This window comes from Rhinatrema bivittatum, chromosome 16, assembly GCF_901001135.1.
Source record: "Rhinatrema bivittatum chromosome 16, aRhiBiv1.1, whole genome shotgun sequence".
Lineage (NCBI taxonomy): Eukaryota > Metazoa > Chordata > Amphibia > Gymnophiona > Rhinatrematidae > Rhinatrema > Rhinatrema bivittatum.
In genome coordinates this window covers 68,476,465-68,498,127 of record NC_042630.1, presented here as the reverse complement: position 1 = coordinate 68,498,127, position 21,663 = coordinate 68,476,465, and the positions used below count along the sequence as shown (strand labels likewise).

The 21,663-nt window shown below is 48.4% G+C and overlaps 1 protein-coding gene across 2 annotated transcripts in view; it reads left to right on the top strand.

Moving 5' to 3' along the window:
* Positions 1-21,663, top strand: part of ILVBL (ilvB acetolactate synthase like) — a 233,149-nt gene that overhangs the window by 31,318 nt on the left and 180,168 nt on the right. For both annotated transcript variants that reach the window (XM_029580271.1, XM_029580272.1), the window contains exons 3-5: positions 1,797-1,998; positions 12,509-12,636; positions 20,329-20,467. In XM_029580271.1, coding sequence (XP_029436131.1) covers positions 1,797-1,998; positions 12,509-12,636; positions 20,329-20,467 — 469 coding nt within the window. The remainder of the gene's footprint in view (positions 1-1,796; positions 1,999-12,508; positions 12,637-20,328; positions 20,468-21,663) is intronic.

The window sequence follows — 21,663 nt, the reverse complement described above, 5'->3', positions numbered from 1 at the left end:
GGTAGATCACTTTTGTCTAACGGTATGGCTTTTGAAAGGCGCCGTTTAAAAGGCAAAGGTTATTCGGATGCGGTGGTAGCCACCCTCTTGCGGTCTCACAAGGTGTTGACTTCTCTGTCCTATATGCATGTGTGGAAGGTTTTTGAGCCCTGGTGTGTTTCTCGAGTGATTCGGCCTACCCAGCTACCATTCCTGATATCTTGGCCTTCCTCCAGGAGGGCTTGGCTAAGGGGCTGTCCTGTAGTTCTTTACGAATACAGGTAGCTGCCCTTGGTTGCTTGCATGGTTCGGTGGACGGGGGGGTCGTTGGCATCTCATCCTGATTTGATTCGATTCCTGAAGGGGGCAACACATTTGCGTCCACCAATTGTGTCACTTTGTTCTTCCTGGAACTTAAATCTGGTACTCAAGGCCCTGTGTGAGCCCCCATTCGAACCGCTGAAGAGAGCCATCTTGAAGGATCTCACATTGAAAGTAGTATTTTTGGTGGTGATCACCTCCGCCAGGAGAGTTTCTGAACTTCAGGCCCTATCCTGTAGGGAACCCTTCTTGCGGATCTCTGAGTCTGGAGTTAGTCTCCGGACTGTTCCTTCCTTCCTTCCCAAGGTAGTGTCGGCTTTTCATCTGAATCAGTCGGTGGAACTCCCAGCGTCTCCCCATCTCGAACGCTCGGATAAGTCCTCCAAGGAATTGAAGAAGTTGGATGTGCGTAGGGTCCTCTTACGCTATCTTGAAGTTACTAATGGTTTCCGTGTGTCGGATCATCTCTTTGTTCTTTGGAAGGGTCCCAAAAAGGGTAATATGGCATCTAAGACAACCATATCGCGCTGGTTGAAGGAAGCTATAAGTTCTGCGTATCTTCTGGGGGGTCGACCACTACCTTTGGGGCTGAAGGCGCACTCCACACGTTCACAGGCAGCGTCCTGGGCAGAGGGTCAACAGATGTCTCCGCTAGAGATCTGCAGGGCAGCAACTTGGAAATCGTTGTACACGTTTGCGCGTCATTATCAGCTGGACGTGCAGGATTCCAGAGAGGGAAATTTTGGAGCAGGCATGTTGAGAACGGGCCTCTCCGTTTCCCACCCTAAGTAATCAGCTCTGGTACATCCCAGGAGTCTGGACTGATCCGGTATGTACAGGGAAAAGAAAATTAGGTCTTACGTTCGATAATTTTCATTCCTGTAGTACCAAGGATCAGTCCAGAGTCCCGCCCTATACTGCAGTACGTTCGGAGAGTCCGCTGTTCTGGGCAAAGGTTTTGCTTTTGGCAACATTTTTAAATCTGTTTCCTTTCGTTTGTCTGGGTCAGGTTCTTGTTGGGGGAAATGACCCGAGCGTTTCCCGGTTGATCTTCATGTAGTTAATTTACGTAAGGGAACTCTACTGCTTTGACATTGCGTAATACTGACAGGCTGTGGGTGGCACCCTGGTATATATGGCAGAGCTTGTCAAGTTTTGCTCTGTTTCCACCTGCTGGTGTGGAGGCATAACCCAGGAGTCTGGACTGATCCTTGGTACTACAGGAACAAAAATTATCGAAGGTAAGACCTAATTTTCTTTTTTGATTCAGCAGTAGCTATTGTCTTTTCCTCTCAGTTATGCTCCTTTTTCATAATTGCAGATTGTGTCTGGTGGAGAAAACCCTATGGTCATGTTTCCTCCCCTCTGATTATTTCTGAAGGAGAGAGTTCTTTGGTTCTGGTTCCTCTTGTCTGCCTGATGGGGAGAGTGTTTCGGTCCTTCTTTGATTGCATTTGGTTGAGCAAGGGTTCAGTTCTTTTCTTTTCTTTTTCCAGGTGGAAGCACAGAGCCCACGCTATGGTGGTGAACTTGTGGCAGAAGTGCTGCAGGCCCATGGAGTGCAGTTCATCTTCACCCTCGTGGGAGGTCACATCTCACCTATTCTGGTGGCTTGTGAAAAATTGGGAATCCGCATTGTGGACACACGCCATGAGGCTACAGCTGTCTTTGCAGCTGATGCTGTTGCCAGGCTTTCAGGTATCTGATATGTATTGATCTCACAGGCAAGGTCATACTCTGAGGCTCATAAGTCAAAGTCACAAGCACATGAGACTTGGGTACACTAGGGAATAGTCAAGCTTTCAGGCAGTAGACTGGTAGAGTATGGTCAGATTTGCTGGGAAAGGAGAGCATCAGATAGCACAATCAGAATTACATGCACAAAAAGAGAGAGAGACATGGTAAAGTTAGATTTACAGGCACATTGAGAAATAGGACAAGAAAAGTTAGTATGGAACTGTCTTTCAGTAAATGCAAAAGCTGAGACCATACCATACCTCATAACTGGAAAGGTCATGTGGCAGTTTTACTACACAGACCCGGGCCCCTAGCCTTCCTTGATTGTGTGTCCATGGGAGAAACTGTATAATTAGTTTGTTACCACATATTTGACAACCTGCCACAGAATCAACATTACTGAAGACTTTCATACCTCTTAATTCAATCTTTTGAAGAAAGCTGCAGAGTGCCTACTCGCCTTTAGTCCCTCTCCAGCTTTTCCTCTGGCAAACATCCTACAGGGAACCTTCTTTTCTTTCCCCAACCCCACTTCCTCCTATCCTGAAATAAACAAAAGATGGGGGTGAAGTTGGAGTGGATAGAAAGTAGCTCCCCTATGAGGAAAGACTAAAGAGGTTAGGACTTTTCAGCTTGGAGAAGAGACGGCTGAGGGGGGATATGATAGAGGTGTTTAAAATCATGAGAGGTCTAGAACGGGTAGATGTGAATCGGTTATTTACTCTTTTGGATAGTAGAAAGACTAGGGGGCACTCCATGAAGTTAGCATGGGGCACATTTAAAACTAATTGGAGAAAATTCTTTTTCATTCAACACACAATTAAACTCTGGAATTTGTTGCCAGAGGATGTGGTTAGTGCAGTTAGTGTAGCTGTGTTTAAAAAAGGATTGGACAAGTTCTTCATTACCTGCTATTAATTAAGTTGACTTAGAAAATATCCACTGCTATTACTAGCAACAGTAACATGAAATAGACTTAGTGTTTGGGTACTTGCCAGGTTCTTATGGCCTGGTTTGGCCACTGTTAGAAACAGGATGCTGGGCTTGATGGACCCTTGGTCTGGCCCAGTATGGCATGTTCTTATGTTAATGTTCATACCTAGGAGCTTTTGATGTAAAATCATGCTGGTTAAGGGGTGGGTGGGAGGGAGGATACTACGTGTGCAGACTTTCTCCTCTCATACATATACATTGTAATACACTCACATGTTCGTTCACGCACATACATGCTACATACATTCTATTTTTTCACACTCAAGCACATTTACAAACACACACTCCTTTCATTCTGTCACACACACCCCACTCAAATACACTCCTTCACAGACACATGACCACTCGCATTCTTTCACACACATGGCCACACTCCCTCATATAGGCAGGCATACATGCCCATTTACACTTCCTCTCTCATACTCATATGCTCAATCATTTTCTCTCTTTCGTACCTGAAACTTTAAGAACATAAGAATGTAAGAAGTTGCCATACTGAGTCAAATTGAGGGTCCATCAAGCCCAGCCTCCTGTTTCCAACAGTGGTGAATCCAGGTTACAAGTACCTGGCAAGTAACCAAACATTAAAAAGATCCTGTGCTATTAATGACAGTAATAGCAGTGTATATTCTCTTAATCTACTTGATTAATAGCAATTTATGGACTTCTCCAGGAGCATATCCAAACCTTTTTTAAACCCACATTCACTAACTGCCCTAACCACATCCTCTGGCAACAAATTCCAGTGCTTAATTGGTGTTGAGTGAAAAACAATTTTCTCCAATTTATTCTAATTGTGCTACTTGCTAACTTCATGACATGCCCTCTAGTCCTTCTGTTATCTGAAAGAGTAAATAACCAATTCACATTTGCTATTCTACTACTCTCATGATTTTATAGATCTCTATATTCCCTGAATGTACCCAGATCAGTCCAGGGTCCTGGGTTTTGCCTCCCTTCCAGCAGATGAAGACAGAGAAAGTTTCTATCTCCAGCAGATGGTGGCGGTGCAAAACCTGCAGTCTGAGGATTAGTTAAAAAAAAAAGAAATTTAGGAAACGGTTAGGAGTGAAGAGTACCTCCCAGAAGGTTGGCAGGTCTTGGTGGGGCCATCCCTTCTGGTCTTGAGTTGTATGAGTTTGGCTCGGTCCTTTTCACCGTTGGGAGTGGATAACAGGTGGTGCCAGTTCCCTCCCCCCCCCAGGAGGACACCCAGAGCCTACTATTACACTTCAGGAAAGTGATCTGTTGAGTTTTTTCTTAGTTTTGAGTGTAATAAATAAATAAAAGTGGTTGTTTCTTTTTCATTGGTTTCTCTGTCAGGGCACTCAGTTCATTTTTTATTTTTATTTTTTTTAATTTTATTGAATTTTTCTATACCAGTGTTTGGAAAAGATCGTCACATCAGTTTACAATATTCATAGAAAACATAGAAACACAGTAAATACCAAAAATAAAATAGACATAAAACTTAATATTTTAACTTAACAATTCATCCTATTACAATTTCCTAGCGTGTAGCAGATGGACTCAGAACCAATGGGTATAGTGTGCTCCTGATAGCAGTTGGAGACTGAGTCAGATTTCAATCTGACGTCAGCCTACATATACCCCTGCAGGAAGCTCTGCTCTTCAGTATTTCTCCGTCTCCTTAGCAGTTTGGGACTCTACACATGCTTGCTCAGCGTTAGGAAATCCAAACCAAAGAAGAAAGAGAATTCAAAATCTTACCTCTACAAGACGAGCCCTGCTCTCCTGCGGTGATACCTAAGGGTCCCTTCCCCAGTTGAGAATTCCTGAGGTGATTTCCGAGATCCCTCAGAGGTAAGCCTTGGTCTAGCAGCCAGTTCTCGGCGTGGACTTAACCCCCAGGAGGGAGCAGCTGAGAAGCAGCGGGTGCGAGACCGAGCGCAGCGGTGAAGGTATTTTACTCTTCCCCCGCAGCCGGAGACCGCCCAGCATGAGACCGGGAAGTGCCGAGACAAGGTAAGGTAGAAAACATTCTTAAGTCTCCGGTCTCCGAGGCTCGGATAGCCGCACAGATTGCCCATTGGCATCTGTCTCATCGGGTTGAGCAGCCCCGTCCAGGCTAGACCCCAATCCGGCTCAAGGGTCCTCCCACGTGGAGACCCTCTGGGGGGGTCGCCATCTTAATCATGTGGTCACCAGCGCCATTTCCCCCCCCCCTTTGATCACCGTACTGTCCGCCTAACTGAGCCAAGCGCATAACATACGTGTGCGCACAGCTGCGCGCGCATAGGTACCGTGCGCACAGTGAGGCGCACGAGGGTGCTGGGCAGGCGCACAAGTTCAGCTGCGCGCACAGCGGCGCGTGCATCCACGTAAGAGCACATACCGGCCTGCACGCATATCTTCGCAGCCTGCACGCACACCCTCAGCGCACCCGGAGCGCATATCTAAGCCTCCTGGCGCACGCATATAAACACACAGACCGGGTTTGAACGCCCCTACGCGCACAAACCATGGCACCACCAGCCAAGAAAGCCAAAGCACAAGCCCTCTGCCCAGCCTGCCACATAAGAGCTGTGCAGCATGAAGAGGCTTCTGCCCTGTGCCTGTAGTGCGAGACAGCTCTGGGAGAACCAGGGCAAGGTCCCCCCCGGATCCACTGATAGTACCCCGGACCTCTCTATCCCCAGCTCGACCCTCCAGATGGGGCCCTCGGGGAATGCCGCTGGGTTCAATATATACCCAGGAACCTTTTCCTGGATGGAATTCTTTAAAGGTCTGCGAACCTTCATCCAGGCACAATTGGCGCCACCAATGCAACAGCCTCAACTAGAGGACCCAAACCTCCCAGGCCCTTCTCGGCCTCCTAGAGACGTGCCTCCCCCGGACAAAAGCCTAACCTTAGGCGACACGGACACCTCAGAGGAAGACCAAGACTCCCTGGAGGAAGGGGAAATCCCTCCAGGAACGGAACCATACCGAACCATGATGCGTTTCTTCTCCTAAGACGAACTACCAGACCTCGTGTCAGGGAGCCTGAGGGAGCTGACTAACTCAGACACAAGCGCTTCAGCGGAGCCAAAGATGAACCCTCTTCTGGTCGGGCTCCATCAGGCCTCATGCCATTTCCCATTGCAGCAAGCCATACAACAGCTGATCGACCTGGAATGGAATGCCCTGGAGGCCAGTTTCAAGGAGGGTGGGCCCTAGAAGCCCTATATCCACTGGAACCCTCAGCCAAAGATCTCCTGGTGTTTCCTAAAGTGAAGGCTATGGTCTGCGCAGTCACAAAGCGCACTACCTTTCCAGTCGAAGGAGGAACGGCACTCAAGGATGCCCAAGACAGACGTCAGGAGTCCATCCTTAAACAGTCATTTGAGGCAGCAGGTATGTCATTGCAGATCTCTGCTTGCTCTGCTGTGGTGACTCACGCATGCTTGTCACAGGCCAGGGACTCAACCATGCCCGTCGAAACATTAGAACCAGCAATATCCTTCCTCACGGATGCGACTTCCAAACTGGTGCGCACTTCAGCCAGGGGCGTCTCATCCATTGTAGCAGCCAGAAGGCAACTCTGGCTCCGAAGCTGGTCAGCAGACACAACTTCCAAGACGAAACTCACGAGAATGCCGTTTAAAGGAACCCTCTTGTTCGGAAGCGAACTGGAGAAGTTAGCCGACAAATGGGGCGAATCGCCAGTACCTCGGCTATCAGAGGACAAGATCAAGAGAAGCCAATGCCCCTCTCCCCAAACATCCAGAGGCAGAGGATCACAGCGTTTCAGACCGTACAAGAATGCATACCAAGCACCTCGCCCCGCAGGCAGAGGTCAGTCCTTTCGGAACAAACAACAAGAGGGGAGCCGGCTCAGGTCCAGGCCCCAATGCCCAAGTCCCCAAGTTCTTCAGCCGCAGACAAGAACCACAATCCCAGGGAATTGACGCCCTTGTCCAGACCTGGCCACAGGAAGACCTGCTGTATGCCTTTCCTCCATGGCCACTACTGGGCGGGATCCATCCGCAAGACAGAACACCACAGGGGGCTAGTACTTCTAGTGGCCCCGGACTAGCCAAGAAAGCCATGGTATGCAGACATGCGAAGACTCCGGGAAGGGAACCCTGTGTGTCTGCCTCCACACAGGGACCTGCTCCAGCAATGACCGATCCTCCACGAAGACCCAACTCGATTCTCGCTTACGGTCTGGCCATTGAGAGGACTCGCCTGAAGAAGAGCGGATACTCGGAGGCAGTGATTGACACCTTGCCACGAGCACGCAAGTTTTCCATATCCTTAACCTACATACGAATATGGAGAAAATTCGAAGCCTGGTGTGAAGACCGCAACATCCTTCCACGGACAGTCAAAATTCCCCTAATCCTGGAATTTATGCAGGACGGTTTGAAGAAGGGGTTGTCTCTCAACTCCATCAAGGTTCAACTGGCCGCGTTGGCCTGCTTCAGAGCCAAAGTGGACGGCATCAGTCTATCTTCCCATCCAGATGTCTCCCGCTTCCTGAGAGGGGTCAAGCAAATCCGACCACCACTAAAGTGGCTGGTACCCCTATGGAATCTCAATCTAGTACTCGACTTCCTAGCAGGAGATTCTTTCAGACCTTCACGCGGTCTGTCCCTACGGCTCCTGACCTTGAAGACTGCATTCCTAGTGGCAATATGTTCAGCCTGTCGAATCTCCGAACTTCAAGCACTATCCTGTCGGGAACCGTTCCTCAGATTCACACCGGGATCCATACAGCTACGCACTGTCCCCTCCTTCCTTCCAAAGGTGGTTTCTCATTTCCATCTAAACCAAACCATCTCGCTGCCATCTCCAGACGAGCATAAGGACTTGGAAGACTCGCGCCTCATTAACCATCTTAATGTTGGCAGATTCCTTCTCCGATACCTGGAAAGATCGGAATCCGTACGAAAGATGGACCACCTATTTGTCCTTCACAGTTGGAAGAAACAAGGGGAAGCGGCCTCGCGGGCAACCATAGCCCGCTGGATCAAAGAAGTAATCAAGACGGCCTATGTAGAGGCAGGCAAGCCTCCACCTCTACAAGTCAAGGCCATTCCACCAGAGCCCAGGCAGTGTCTTGGGCAAAAACCAAGATGCTGTCACCCGCCAAGATCTGTAGGGTGGGGACATGGTCCTCCATTCACACCTTCTCGAAGTTTTACCGCCTGGATGTTCAGGCCCGGGAGGATACAGTATTTGCAAGGGCAGTACTAAGTGGGCCACGGGCAGCCTCCCACCTGAGTAGCTTTTGTACATCCCATTGGTCCTGAGCCCATCTGCTACATACTAGGAAATGGAGAAATTACTTACCTGATAATTTCGTTTTCCTTAGTGTAGACAGATGGATTCAGTATCCCGCCCACGGCTGCCTCAGAATACAGAAAACTCGGGTGACAATCCCCGAGAGGAAGACAAGCACGGGTAAGCCACGCTTTACCCCTAGTTAAGACACCCATGGTTACCGGGTGTTGGCGTTTATCGGTTGAGTGCACTGGCGGTCTCCAGCTGAAATTCACATCAACCAGTTCAAGTTAATCAAGTTATTCAAACACACATATATCCACAATTGCTTTTCGAGGAGAATACTGAAGAGCAGATCTTCCTGCAGGGGTATATGTTGTGCTGACGTCAGATTGAAATCTGTCTCAGTCTCCAACTGCTATCAGGAGCACACTATACCCATTGGTCCTGAGTCCATCTGTCTACACTAAGGAAAACAAAATTATCAGCTAAGTAATTTCTCCAATAAGAAACATTATCATTTAAAAACTTAAGAAAATGTCCCTGCTGTATGAAACCTTCCCTCCCTCCACCATGGCTGACCCTGCTATTTGAATCCTTCTCTTTTATTCAAATCCTTCCAAATCCAATTCTTCATCAGAATGTCCAAATACATCGTAGAACTGTTCTTTGGTGATGCCCTCAGTGTAAATGTTGTCTTCGCAGTTTCTATCTTTTGAATTATCATCCAGTGCTGATTCTTCTTTGCCTTCATAGCATCATCTTCTGATCCATCCATAGCATTGCTAATGCCGCATTTCAGGAATGACTTCCTGACCATTTCTGGTGGAATTGACTCCCAGGTATCCTTTACCCATTTTGCTACCAAATCAATGTCTGGTTTTATCCTTTGCTTGACCAGAACACATCCATTGTTGCCACATATGCCGCAGTTGTTCCTTGAAAGACTTGTTGAGATACTATAATGGCTGGAGCATTGATGTAAGACCTCCTAGAATCACTGCTAATGTGATCGCCATTTTCTTTGCATCGTCCTTCACATCCTCTGTTATACTTGTATGGAACATATCCCACACCAATAGTGATGGTCATTTTCTTAGCCCCGCGCTTGCTCGTCTGTCCCATACATCGCACAGCCACCATTTCATTCCCTCCTCATCCATCCAGCTTTTAGGATGAACCCAAACAGTTACACCTGCTGACATTTTTAGGTTCTTCAGCATCATTTTCTTCTTGAATATTACCACCAGATGCAGTTTTGTGCCATCTGCCAGGCAAGATAGGACCACCATGAAATGGATTTTTTTCATGACCAGTGGTTTTTACAAGTATGATCTTCTCACCAATGCCAGCTACAGTGCTATTGCCAGGCATATCAAATGTCATAGGCATTTCATCCATATTACCAATGTTGATCATATGAAAATAATTCTTTATTCTCTGTTGAATAATGAATTTGTGGAACGAACATATCTTTTCATCCAGCTCTTTAGGCAGTTTCTGTGAAATCTTTGTGCGCCGACGAAAGCAAAATCTATATCTGTTCATGAACTGCAAACATCAACCAGATGATGCTGTGAATTCTTTCAGACCTTCGGTCACTGAATATTTTTTCTTCTTTTGCCATTTGAAGGGCACAAATCCTAATGCTCGAACAAGTTACAGTGTAGCCATTCTGTCTGCATTCCATTCAAACCCTTTTCCATTCCCTCAAAAGGCCCAGTTTTGAAATGTAAGGCTTTCTTTGACTTAGGCATTTCTAGCAGCTTTTCTTCATTTTTCTCCAGTCTCTGAGTTTTTCACTAATGTCAAATTCTCTTGCAGCTACACAATTATTGGCCTCTTTTGCATGTTCTATAACATTCAGTTTCAGCGATGCCATGTAAGATGCTCTTTTTCTTCTCAGTCATTTTCCTGAGGGTAAGAAGTCATTATTCTAATGGCTAGCTCTACTATCTGAATCCTTCCCTCCTTCCCCCATGGCTGTTCCTGCTGTCTGAATCCTTCCCCACTTCCAGTCCCTTAACCACTGCTGCTATCTAGACAGTGATGGCACTTGCAGTTGCTCAGTCCCACTGTGTCCCAGTGTAGCAACTCCTCCGGATCCCTTAACTCAACCACTCGCTGCTACTATGAGGACAACAATGAACTTGCGGTAACTCAGGCACGTCCTCCCTCCTCCTCTGCGGGGTCCCAGTGGTGCGCTTTGAACCACATGGTTCTAAGTGCACCAATCAGACCCTGGCTTGGGAGGAGAGAGGTCGTGCCTGCGCAACCTGTCATCGTTCTGATAGCAGTGAGCGAGTGAGTTAAGGAATAGGGAGAGGGTTCAGAGGAGAAGCTTTCCGAATGCCTCAGTGGAACATCATTGGGGAGGAGAGAGAATGTGCCTTAGCAAGTTCAAGTGCCATCGTTGTCCTCATAGCAGTGGGTGAGTTAAGAGATCGGAAGGAGGAACGTGTGAATGATTCAGTCATGCATCTTGAATTATGGATTAACCCGTGAATAAGATGACTGCGATTTTAAGGACCGTTTTTTGGGGTACATTTTTTTTTTACGTATACACGAGTATATACGGTAAGTGATGTTTTTACCTCAGAATACTGTCATTTGATACTTTTTCTTGTAAATGTTGTTATAAAGGCATAACTCATAACTATGTGTGTGGAGTAGGCCGAGGGGGGGTGGGGAGCATTGTGCAAGGCTATAAGGATTGCCTAGGGCACCTAATACCCTTGTACCAGCAATGGGTTCCGGGAGGGGTGGGGTTGGTGTCAGTTTTTAAAGTTTGTATCACTGGAGGGAGCTGGGATTTTTCTTTTGGTGGTGGGCCCAGGACAGACTATGAATGAATGGGGGGGGGGGGGGGGACAGGCAGCACAGGCATTGTTTGCACAAGGAAGCAAAAAAGCTAGCACGGGCCCTGAACAGCCCAACCTCTTAAGCCTTTCCTCATAGGTGAGCCATTCCATCGCTTTTTTTCATTTTGTTCACCCTTCTCTGAACCTTTTCAAATGCAACTATATCTTGTTTGAGATGCAGGGACCAGAACTGCACACAGTACTCCAGATGCGGCCTCACCATGGAGCGATTATAGAGTCTTTATGACATTTGCTATTTTATTCTCTTCCTTTCCTAACAATTCCTAATGTTCTGTTTGCATTTTTAACTGCTGCCATAGACTTAGCTGAGGATTTCAAAGTATTGCCCACTATGACGCCCAGATCCTTTTTCTGGGTGGTAACTCCTAATATGGAACCTAACATCATGTAACTACAGTGTGGGTTACCTTTCCCCATGTGCATCATTTGGCACTTGTCCATATTAAATCTCATCTGCCGGTCTTGCAAGGTGGCCCTGCAATTTTTCACAATCAGCATATCAGATTCTTAAGCAGTTAAGGAAATAAAACAGGTTCTCGGCTTGTGATCTATGTAATGTTTGGGTGCTTACCAAGCACTTGTGACTTGGATTGGCCACTGTTGGAAACAGGATAAGGGCTTGATGGACCCTTGCTCTGACCCATTATGGCATTTCTTATGTTATATTCTTTATGAATAAGATTTGTATGAAAATGGTGGACCTTTAGGTGCACTACTGAAAATGTACTGCTAACTGCATAATTTAAAGGACACACGAAACCAACCTGATTCTAAAACATAAGATACATGCACAAGTTGACTTTCAAGATCATGTTGCCATGCAACTAAATATACACTCCCAACTGTACCCATTGCAATAGGTGGTGTAAAGTTATTTATACAAATAGTATATTATTTACACACATTTAACACTTATAAATCCTTAATTACCTCCCCCTCCAAAAACACATCTTTCTTGTGCAGGTAACTCTCTCTAATGTACTTATGTATGCATTTTAGGATGCTGAAAATCCATAATGTACATATATTACTATCTTCCATATAGAATTTCTAACTAACAGGGTCATTCTTTATTCTCCCATGTGCTGGTATCGCGTCCAGTATTATTCTAATTAGGGGAAAGGGAGGAGTGTGGGCAGGGTTTGGGTGGAGGTAGCTCCTGGCAGCACCACGGGAAATAACTCCACCTTTTCCCGTGGCGCTATGGGTCAGTAGTGTGTGGTGCGGCTGGCTGCCCACTATCGCCCCCTCGCCCCTTTTTTTTCGCGCCTCATCGTTTTGCTATAAATATATGAATGATGAATCTAGGAGTTAGCTTCTAAAAATGTATCCTGCTGTCTTATTTCTGATGCTGCTTTATTTCTTAGGTAACATAGGAGTAGCTGCAGTCACAGCTGGACCTGGATTAACAAACACTGTGACAGCCATAAAGAACACACAGATGGCAGAGTCTCCACTGCTACTGATGGGAGGAGCAAGTGCTACATTGTTACAGGTGAGAGAGAGAGAGAGAGGGATCACACTGCTGTAAGCAAGGGAGAGGAGGGGAATTGCCCTGCTGCAGGAGAGAGCGCGAGCATGAAAGGGAGCAGAAAGGAGAAGCGCCACATGGCTGCAGGTGACAGTGAGGAGGGAATATATAGTGCTACAAGTGAGGGATAGAAGGGGGAGAGTCATGATGCAACAGGTAAGGGAGAGAAAAGAGCCACACGTCTCTGAGAGTAAGAGGGGGGGGGGGGTCATGCTGCTACAGGTCAGAAGGGAAGGGGTCATATTGATTGCTGTGAGGGACTGGATAGTGGTCATGTTCCTGCAGAGACAGAGAGGAAGTTTCAGTGCTGCCAGTCATGGAGGGGAAAGGGTCAAAGTGCTCCCGGTGAGAATGGGGACATGAGAGGATCCACACTGCTGCAGGTAAAGAGAGGGATTCCTACTGCTTCAGGTGAGAGAGGACGGGAACCCTACTGTTGCAGGTAAGAGAGAAGAAGTGAGTCGCACAGTATCAGGGGAAGGAAGGGGGCGTCTTGCATATGAGGGAGAGGAGGGAAGCCAGGCTGTTACAGATTAGAGAGAGGAGTGAATGCTGTGCTGCTGTGGGTGAGAGAGGGGACAGAAGCTGTGTGACTCCCCTCGAGTCACACAGCTGCAGGTAAGGGAAAGGAGGTGGGTCACACTTCTGCATGGGAGGAAGGGGGGGGGAGGTCACTCTACTGCAGGTGAGAGAGAGGAAGTGAGCCACTCTGCTCCACATTAAGGGAGAAGAGGAGGTCACAGCTGCTGCAGGTGAAGGAGGAAGGGGGCTTCAAGCTATTGCAAGTGAGGGAGAGGCATGAGTTGCACTGTGCTAGGAGAGGGGTCATTATAGCAGGTGAAAGAAGAGAAGAAAGTGTGTGAGAGGTCACACTGTTGCAGGCTAGGGAGAGGAAAGGGATCACATTGTTGCAGGTGAGGGAGAGGAGGGGCATGACACTTGTGCAGGTGGAGGAGGAGGAGGTTATACTAATATAATTTATGGATGGGAGAGAGGTCCCACTACTGTGAGTAGGTGAAAGGCGAGGGGGGGGGGGGAAGGATCATACTGCTGCAAACGAAGTCCCATTGCTTTGGATGAAGAAATTAAGGGGAGCCTTATTGCTTTGCGTGAGGGTACAGAGAGGAGTCCCATAGCTAGAGTATTGGGTCCCCATGGTTGCAGATGAGGAAAGGAAGATGGCCTCACTGGTGCAGGGAAGGGAGAGAGCATGTCTTTGCTGGAAGGCGAGAGGGTCACACTACTCAAGATAAATTATTAGTATTAGAAAGCGTAACCTACTGTCTGAGAGGTTTGTGTCCATGCATCATACACCTGTTTTGTTTTTTCTCCCCTGCTTCAACGGCAGGGGAGAAAGACTGATACTTCACACAAAACCAGCATGGCTCTCTGCTTCAACGGCAGGGGAGAAAGTCTGATGCTTCACTTTCAATGCATGTCCAGCATAACTCTATGCTTCAAGGGCAGGGGGAATGAAGAAAAGAGGATCTATATACAGACAACAACCAAAAAGGACTGAATTACATAGTCTGGGTGGGCAGGTGGGCATGGGTGTAGCTTGCTTATTGCGGCGGTTACTACCCCTAACTAATTAAGCTAAATATTTCACATAGATGCAGTTCCAACACTGCTCTCTGCATTAATGGTGGGGGTGGAAGGGAAATAGAACCAAAAGGTTACTAAGAGCCAAGAGTAACAGATAAGTATGAGAAAAATGTGCATAGCTTGCTGGGCAGACTGGATGGGCCGTTTGGTCTTCTTCTGCCGTCATTTCTATGTTTCATTTCTATGTTTCTATGTTTTAATGCCTGTTCCCTGTACGTACCAGGATCAGTCCAGACTGCTGGGTTATACCTCCCCTCCAGCAGATGGAGTCAGAGAGAAAACTGAAAGCACCCCCTAGATATACTGGTGTTCCACCTGCCATCCTTCAGTATTTCCTCTGACTCCAGCAGATTGAGAGGCATAACCTGCGGTCCTGTCTGTCCTGACTAAATTCCTTTCAGGTGTTATTTTTTAATTTTCTGCCTATACTTTCTATACTGTCTAGATCAAATGGTTCTTACTAGTTTTAAAAAAAAACAACTTATAAGTTTGTGTTTGTCAGTGTTCTGTTTTTATTAAGCGCAGCGTTCAGGCAGGCGCTGAGGGCATTGCTCTCACTCTGGTTCCCGGAACATTGTGTCCCTTTGGTCCTGGGGGAGAGCTTACCGGTGGGCCGGTCACCCTCCCCCCCCCACCCCTATGGGTATTCATTCCAGGTTTTTTAACCTGAAGAGGGCTTTCTTTATTTAAAAAAAAAAAAAAAAATGTGTAAGGCAACTTTTAAGGCCGCGTAAGTCCTGTTGGTTGCAGGCAGTATTCTCTCTTCAAGCCCTAGCCTGCCGCGCTTCTTGCCGAGTAGACCAGGGACTCCGGTGGGGGTGGCTATATGTTCACCTGGCGATTTTACACGGCGATTTGGTGGTGTTTTTGTCTGGCTTTTTGGCGCGATTTGCAACTTACCTTTGGCACGTTTTTTTCCTGCAGTCTCGGGGATGCCGCGGTCTTCGGCCTGCACGGCCTGTGGTAGGGCGGGGGCGCCACTCTCCAGGGAGGGTCTCTGCTCCCGCTGCATTCCCGGGGGCGAGGGACCCTCCCGGGGGCCGAGCGCTGCCCGCAGCGGCACTTTAGCCTCCTCGTCGACGCGGCAGGGAAGAATGGCAGCCGCGCGGTCGTCAGCCCCGCCTCCCTGTGAGAGGGAGCCGGCGGCCATCTTGACCACGCGGCTGCCTGCTGATTTAATATCGGAGGATGAGGATTCCTCTTCTCTTTTGCCGCCTGCCTTAAGCCCGCGCAGTGGGTCAGAGCTGGATGCTCCTCGGACCCCCCCCCCCCCCCCCCCTCAGAATCAACCCGCGGGCAGCTCAAATAAACGGAAAGTCCCGTTTTCTTCTAAATTTGTGTTATTAATGCACCAGGCATTTTTAGAGGCAGAGGCAGGTTGGGAGCCAGATGAGCCCCCTCCCGCAAAGGTCCCTAAGGTGTCTTCGGTTCCAGGAACGTCTGGGGCTCATGGCAAGCCGGGGGCTTCGGATGGAGCCGCAATCCACCAGTCAGGGGGTCCAGGTGGCCCGGATTTCAGTCAGGGCTCTCCGGATGGCGCAGGGACAGAGGTCTCGGATGCTCAGGGGTCTCTCGAAGGGGATGACCCCCAGGTTTTGCGCCTCTTTGGCAAGGATGAGCTGAACTTCTTAATCCTGCATGTTTTGAAAGAATTAGAAATCCCGGCGCCGCAGCAAGATACGAATACGTCCACAGGGGACGTAGCGATGGCGGGTCTGAGGGCCCCCCCACAAACCTTTCCCTTACATCCCAAGGTCATACAGCTCGTATCTAAGGAATGGGAGGTTCCGGAGGCATCCCTGCGCGTTAGCAGGGCAATGAATAAATTATATCCTCAGCCCTCAGATTCTTTAGATATTTTTAAGGTTCCTTCTGTGGATTCGGCAGTCACTGCGGTGGTTAAGCATACTACCATTCCCGTCACGGGAGGGGTAGCCTTAAAAGATCTCCAAGACAGAAAGAGGTTCTTCTGAAGTGCATTTTTGAGATAGCGGCATTGGGGGTCCGTGCAGCGGCGTGTAGCAGTATGGTGCAGAGAGCCACTCTCCGCTGGGTTCAGCAATTGCTTACCACGCAGGAGCTACCGCCGGCCGAGGCGGAACAGGCCAATTGTGTGGAAGCAGCGGTCGCTTACACGGCGGACGCCTTGTATGATCTGTTGAGGACCTCGGCCCGCACTATGTCATCGGCGGTCGCGGCTCGGCGTTTACTTTGGCTCCGTCGTTGGTCGGCAGATGCCTCCTCAAAATCGCGTCTAGCTTCTTTCCCCTGCAAGGGGAAGTTATTGTTTGGGGAGGAATTAGATCAACTCATCAAGGACCTGGGGGATAATAAGGTATATAAGTTACCGGAGGACAAGCCCCGTCAGTTTCGATCTTTCGGAAATGTACGGTCCCGGTTCCGGGGACAGCGCCGGTTTCGCACCGGAAGGGGGGGCTCCTTTTCCCAGAAACAACAAGTACCCAGGTCTCAACCGTGGTCTCCTTCCTTTCGAGGCAGGCGACCGCAGCGAGTGGGTTCCTCACAACACTTGCCTGCCGGAAAACCTTCGCAATGAAGGCGCGCGGGCCCATTCCTCCCTCCCCCGTATCGGAGGTCGGTTGTCCCTGTTTTGGGAGGAATGGGTCAAGATCACGTCAGATCAGTGGGTCCTCGACGTTGTGCGTTACGGTTACGAGTTGGAATTTGCTCGGCCCTTCCGGGACCTTTTTATGGTGTCTCCTTGCGGTCCTCGGGAAAAGCAACTGGTTATAGCTCAAACGGTGAACCATTTACGGACACTCGGAGCAGTTTTGCCCGTTCCTCCGGACGAGACAAGGACAGGCCGCTATTCCATTTACTTCCTGGTCCCAAAGAAGGAAGGTACGTTCCGGCCAATTTTGGATTTGAAGCGAGTGAACAAGGCCTTGCGCGTTCCCCGGTTTCGCATGGAGACTCTAAGGTCTGTTTTTGCGGCCGTCCACAAGGGAGAATTTTTGGCTTCTTTGGATCTAGCAGAGGCGTATCTCCACATTGGGATCAGGGAACGTCATCAGCGGTACCTGAGGTTCATGGTGATGGGGGAGCACTTCCAGTTTTGCGCCCTTCCATTCGGGTTAGCTACGGCTCCGAGAGTATTTACCAAGGTTCTTGTGGTAGTCGCAGCTTTTCTGCGCCGTCAAGGTATATTGGTGCATCCCTACCTAGACGATCGGCTCATCTGGGCGAAGTTGGAGAACGAATGCAGGCGAGCAGTCCGGTCGGTGGTACAACAACTTCAGTCGCTAGGTTGGGTGGTCAACTTTGCCAAGAGCCAGCTCGTTCCGAGTCAGCAGTTGGAATTTTTGGGAACACGTTTCGATACCTTGGTGGGCAAGGTATTCCTAACGCAGCAGAGGATGGAGAACCTAATGTTTCAGGTACGGAACCTACTGGACCTAACGTTACCTACGGCCTGGGATTATTTACAAGTCATTGGGCATATGGTTTCTACTCTGGAGATGGTGCCGTGGGCTTTTGTACATATGCGTCCTTTGCAAAAGGCTCTCCTTTCGAGGATTACAGCATTCAGTTGCCACTGATGGAGCCGGCGCGGTCCAGCTTAAATTGGTGGTTGATCCCAGACCATCTCTTACAGGGAGTGGACCTCGATCCCCCCCGTGGGTCGTAGTGACGACAGATGCCAGTCTGACAGGCTGGGGAGCGGTCTGTCAATCCCGAGCGGTACAAGGAACGTGGACCCCTCGGCAGGCTTCTTGGTCCATCAACCGTCTGGAGACCAGAGCAGTACATCTAGCCTTGCGTCACCTTCTTCCGATGGTACAAGGTCGGGCGGTTCGAGTTCTGTCAGACAACGCAACCGCAGTGGCATATATAAATCGTCAGGGCGGCACGAGAAGTCAGCCGGTGGCGGTAGAGGCGTCCTTGTTGATGACCTGGGCGGAACGTTATCTAGCTCGCATCGCGGCCACTCACATAGCAGGCGTAGACAACGTACAAGCGGATTATCTAAGTCGTCAATACCTGGATCCCGGAGAGTGGGAGCTCTCGACCCAGGCAATGAGTCTCATCATCCGGCGGTGGGGGATGCCGCACCTAGACCTGATGGCGACTCGGCTCAATGCCAAGGCAGCGCGTTTCTTCAGCCGGAGACGAGAACATGGATCGGAAGGGGTAGACGCACTAGCGCTTCCATGGCCGGGTCACATCCTTCTCTATGTGTTTCCTCCCTGGCCCCTAGGAGGCAAGGTGTTGAGGCGCATAGAATCCCATCGCGGTCCGGTGATTCTAGTGGCTCCCGAGTGGCCAAGAAGACCATGGTTTACGAATCTAGTCAATCTCGCGAGGGACGGGCCCTTACGTCTAGGCCACCTTCCGAACCTTCTTCGTCAGGGGCCGGTATTTTTCGATCTCGCGGATCGCTTTTGTCTAGCGGCTTGGCTTATGAGCGGAGGCAGTTGAGGAAGAAAGGCTATTCTGAATCGGTCATTTCCACGCTGCTTCGCGCGCGGAGGCCTTCTACTATGCTTACTTATGCCAGAGTGTGGAAAGTGTTTGACTCCTGGTGCGCTGCCTCGGAAGTTCTATCACGTAGGATATCTATCACGTAAGGATATCCCCTACTGGGCATCGGTAGGGGATATCCTTACGTTTCTGCAGGATGGCCTGAAGAAGGGTTTGGCGTACAGTTCTCTGAGAGTCCATGTAGCGGCTCTGGGTTGTTTGAGAGGGAAGATTGGAGGATCCTCTCTAGCGTGTCACCCAGATGTTGCCAGATACCTGCGGGGTGTCCGGAACTTGCGCCCTCCTCTCAGAGCTCCTTGTCCCTCGTGGAGCTTGAACTTGGTTCTCAAGGGCCTCACCGTAGCCCCCTTTGAACCTCTGCGGCGGGCCTCCTTAAAGGATCTAACACTCAAGACTGTGTTTTTGGTGGCCATCGCATCCGCCCGTCGGGTCTCGGAGCTACAGGCTCTTTCCTGCAGAGAGCCGTTCTTGCATATTTCAGACTCCGGGGTGTCGTTGCGTATGGTTCCTTCGTTCTTGCCTAAGGTGGTATCGGCTTTTCACGTTAATCAGTCTGTGGAACTGCCATCTTTCTCGGAGATGGAGCTAAAGTCTTCTCAAGGCTTCGAGTTGAAGCGTTTAGATGTTCGTCGAGTGCTCTTGCAATATTTGAAGGTCACTAATGAATTTAGGAGGTCGGATCATCTGTTTGTTTTGTGCCAGGGGCCCAGAAAGGGGCTGCAGGCCTCCAAAGCAACTATTGCCCGTTGGTTGAAGACGTCAATCGCATCCACGTACATTGGTTGTGGTAAGCCGGTTCCTGAAGGACTCAAGGCCCATTCTCTACGTTCTCAATCGACTTCCTGGGCAGAAAGTCAGCTGGTTTCTACCCAGGAGATTTGCAGAGCGGCCACGTGGAAATCGCTGCATACCTTCGCTCGACATTATCGGGTCGATGTTCGAGGACCATCGGCCGATTCCTTTGGCAGCAGTGTAATTCGAGCGGGACTCTCTGGGTCCCACCCCATTTAAGGTGGCTCGGGTACATCCCAGCAGTCTGGACTGATCCTGGTACGTACAGGGAAAGGAAAATTATGTTCTTACCTGATAATTTTCGTTCCTGTAGTACCAAGGATCAGTCCAGACGCCTGCCCGATATTGTGTTTCAGGAGAGTCCGCTCGAATCCTTTTTTCCTATAGCTGTTCCGTTTTGGACAGGGTGAGTACAAATCTCATTTTGGGGTTGGTACCTTATTCATAAAGGGTTAGTGTTTGCATTGTTTGTTGTTCAGATTTTTACTGCAGATTTTACTGCTTGATCTAGACAGTTGCCATGGTTAGTTGGCTAAGTGTGCGGAGGAATTATGTTATTTTTCTTTTGCTTTGATATCAATTATACTGAAGGATGGCAGGTGGCACACCAGTATATCTAGGGGGTGCTTTCAGTTTTCTCTCTGACTCCATCTGCTGGAAGGGAGGCATAACCCAGCAGTCTGGACTGATCCTTGGTACTACAGGAACGAACATTATCAGGTAAGAACATAATTTTCCTATGTGCCTGTTTTACAGGGGCGTGGAGCTCTCCAAGACATTGACCAGCTGTCCCTCTTCAAACCACTCTGCAAATTCTGTGCCTCCATTCGAACTGTGCGAGAGATTGTTCCTGTTCTCAGGAGAGCTCTGGCAATAGCTCAGTCTGGAACTCCTGGTAACACTTCAGCTTTCAGCACTGTGACCCATCTGTGGTTCTGCCAATGCACTTCATTCTAGCTCTTCAACTTCCTTTGCTTTTCCAATATTGATACCCACACACAGCTTTGTCAATGCATTTCACTCCTGTACTTCCAATCTCCATGATATTCCATTACTGAGATCCCATATAGTCCCACCAGCTCTCCTTAGTCCTGCCTTGCAGCACCTCTTGCTATTCCAGTACTGAGATCAACAAACGGCCTCATAGTTACTCTGTAGCTCCCTTTCCTTTCATTCCTTCTGTTCCAGTACTGAAACACATACAGAGGTCTACTAGTGCACTTCATTCCTGCTCTGTAGCCCTTCCACATTCCAATACTGAGACCTGCACAGTTTTACCAATGCACCTCAATCCTGCACTGTAGCTGCTCCCTCAAGATCTCACAAATGTGAAATCTGACATAAAATACTTTCTTTTGTGTAGGTAGAGAATCCTATACACACACACTCCCAGGCCAGTGACTTTGGAATTTTGGGTAATGTGACACTGGAGGCTCTATTCTATTGGATATTTGCACTGGAATTTTGGGTAATGTGACACTGGAGGCTCTATTCTATTGGATATTTGCACTGGAATTTTTGGATAAAGTAAATTATAGTTTGAAATTTGTCTTGAGAAAACTTGTTGATTTCCTTGAGAATTTTCTCCCATTCTGAGGACAATTCCCAAAGCCATTTATTGGATAAATAGCTTGGCTGAAAATTGTTCTCCTGTGTCCAGCTATAAGTATGTGCCATCTTCCATAACTCATGCACTTTTAGTCTGACTGTGAGAAGGCGTTCTCAGAGGCATATTTAGGTTGGAGGAAAGTAGTCTATGCACATGACGCTTCCATAAGCATGCAGGCTATTTTACCCTCTTAGCTGTGAACACAAAAAAACATGTGCAAAGAATGAAGGCACTTTTAGCAGGTGTACTTTATGCTGTTTCTCAAAGTTAAAATACCCAGCTATTTTTTCATAGAAAATTATCATAAAAGTACATATTTAGTTTATTTTGTTTTATATTCTGCCCTATCCTAAAGCACTGAGGCAGATTTGCAATAAAATTATTGATACATAACATTTCAACAGCAATATATGTTACACATCAGTAAAATAACAAAATATATAAATAATAATAAAGTAAAAATAAATGAGTAGACATTAGTA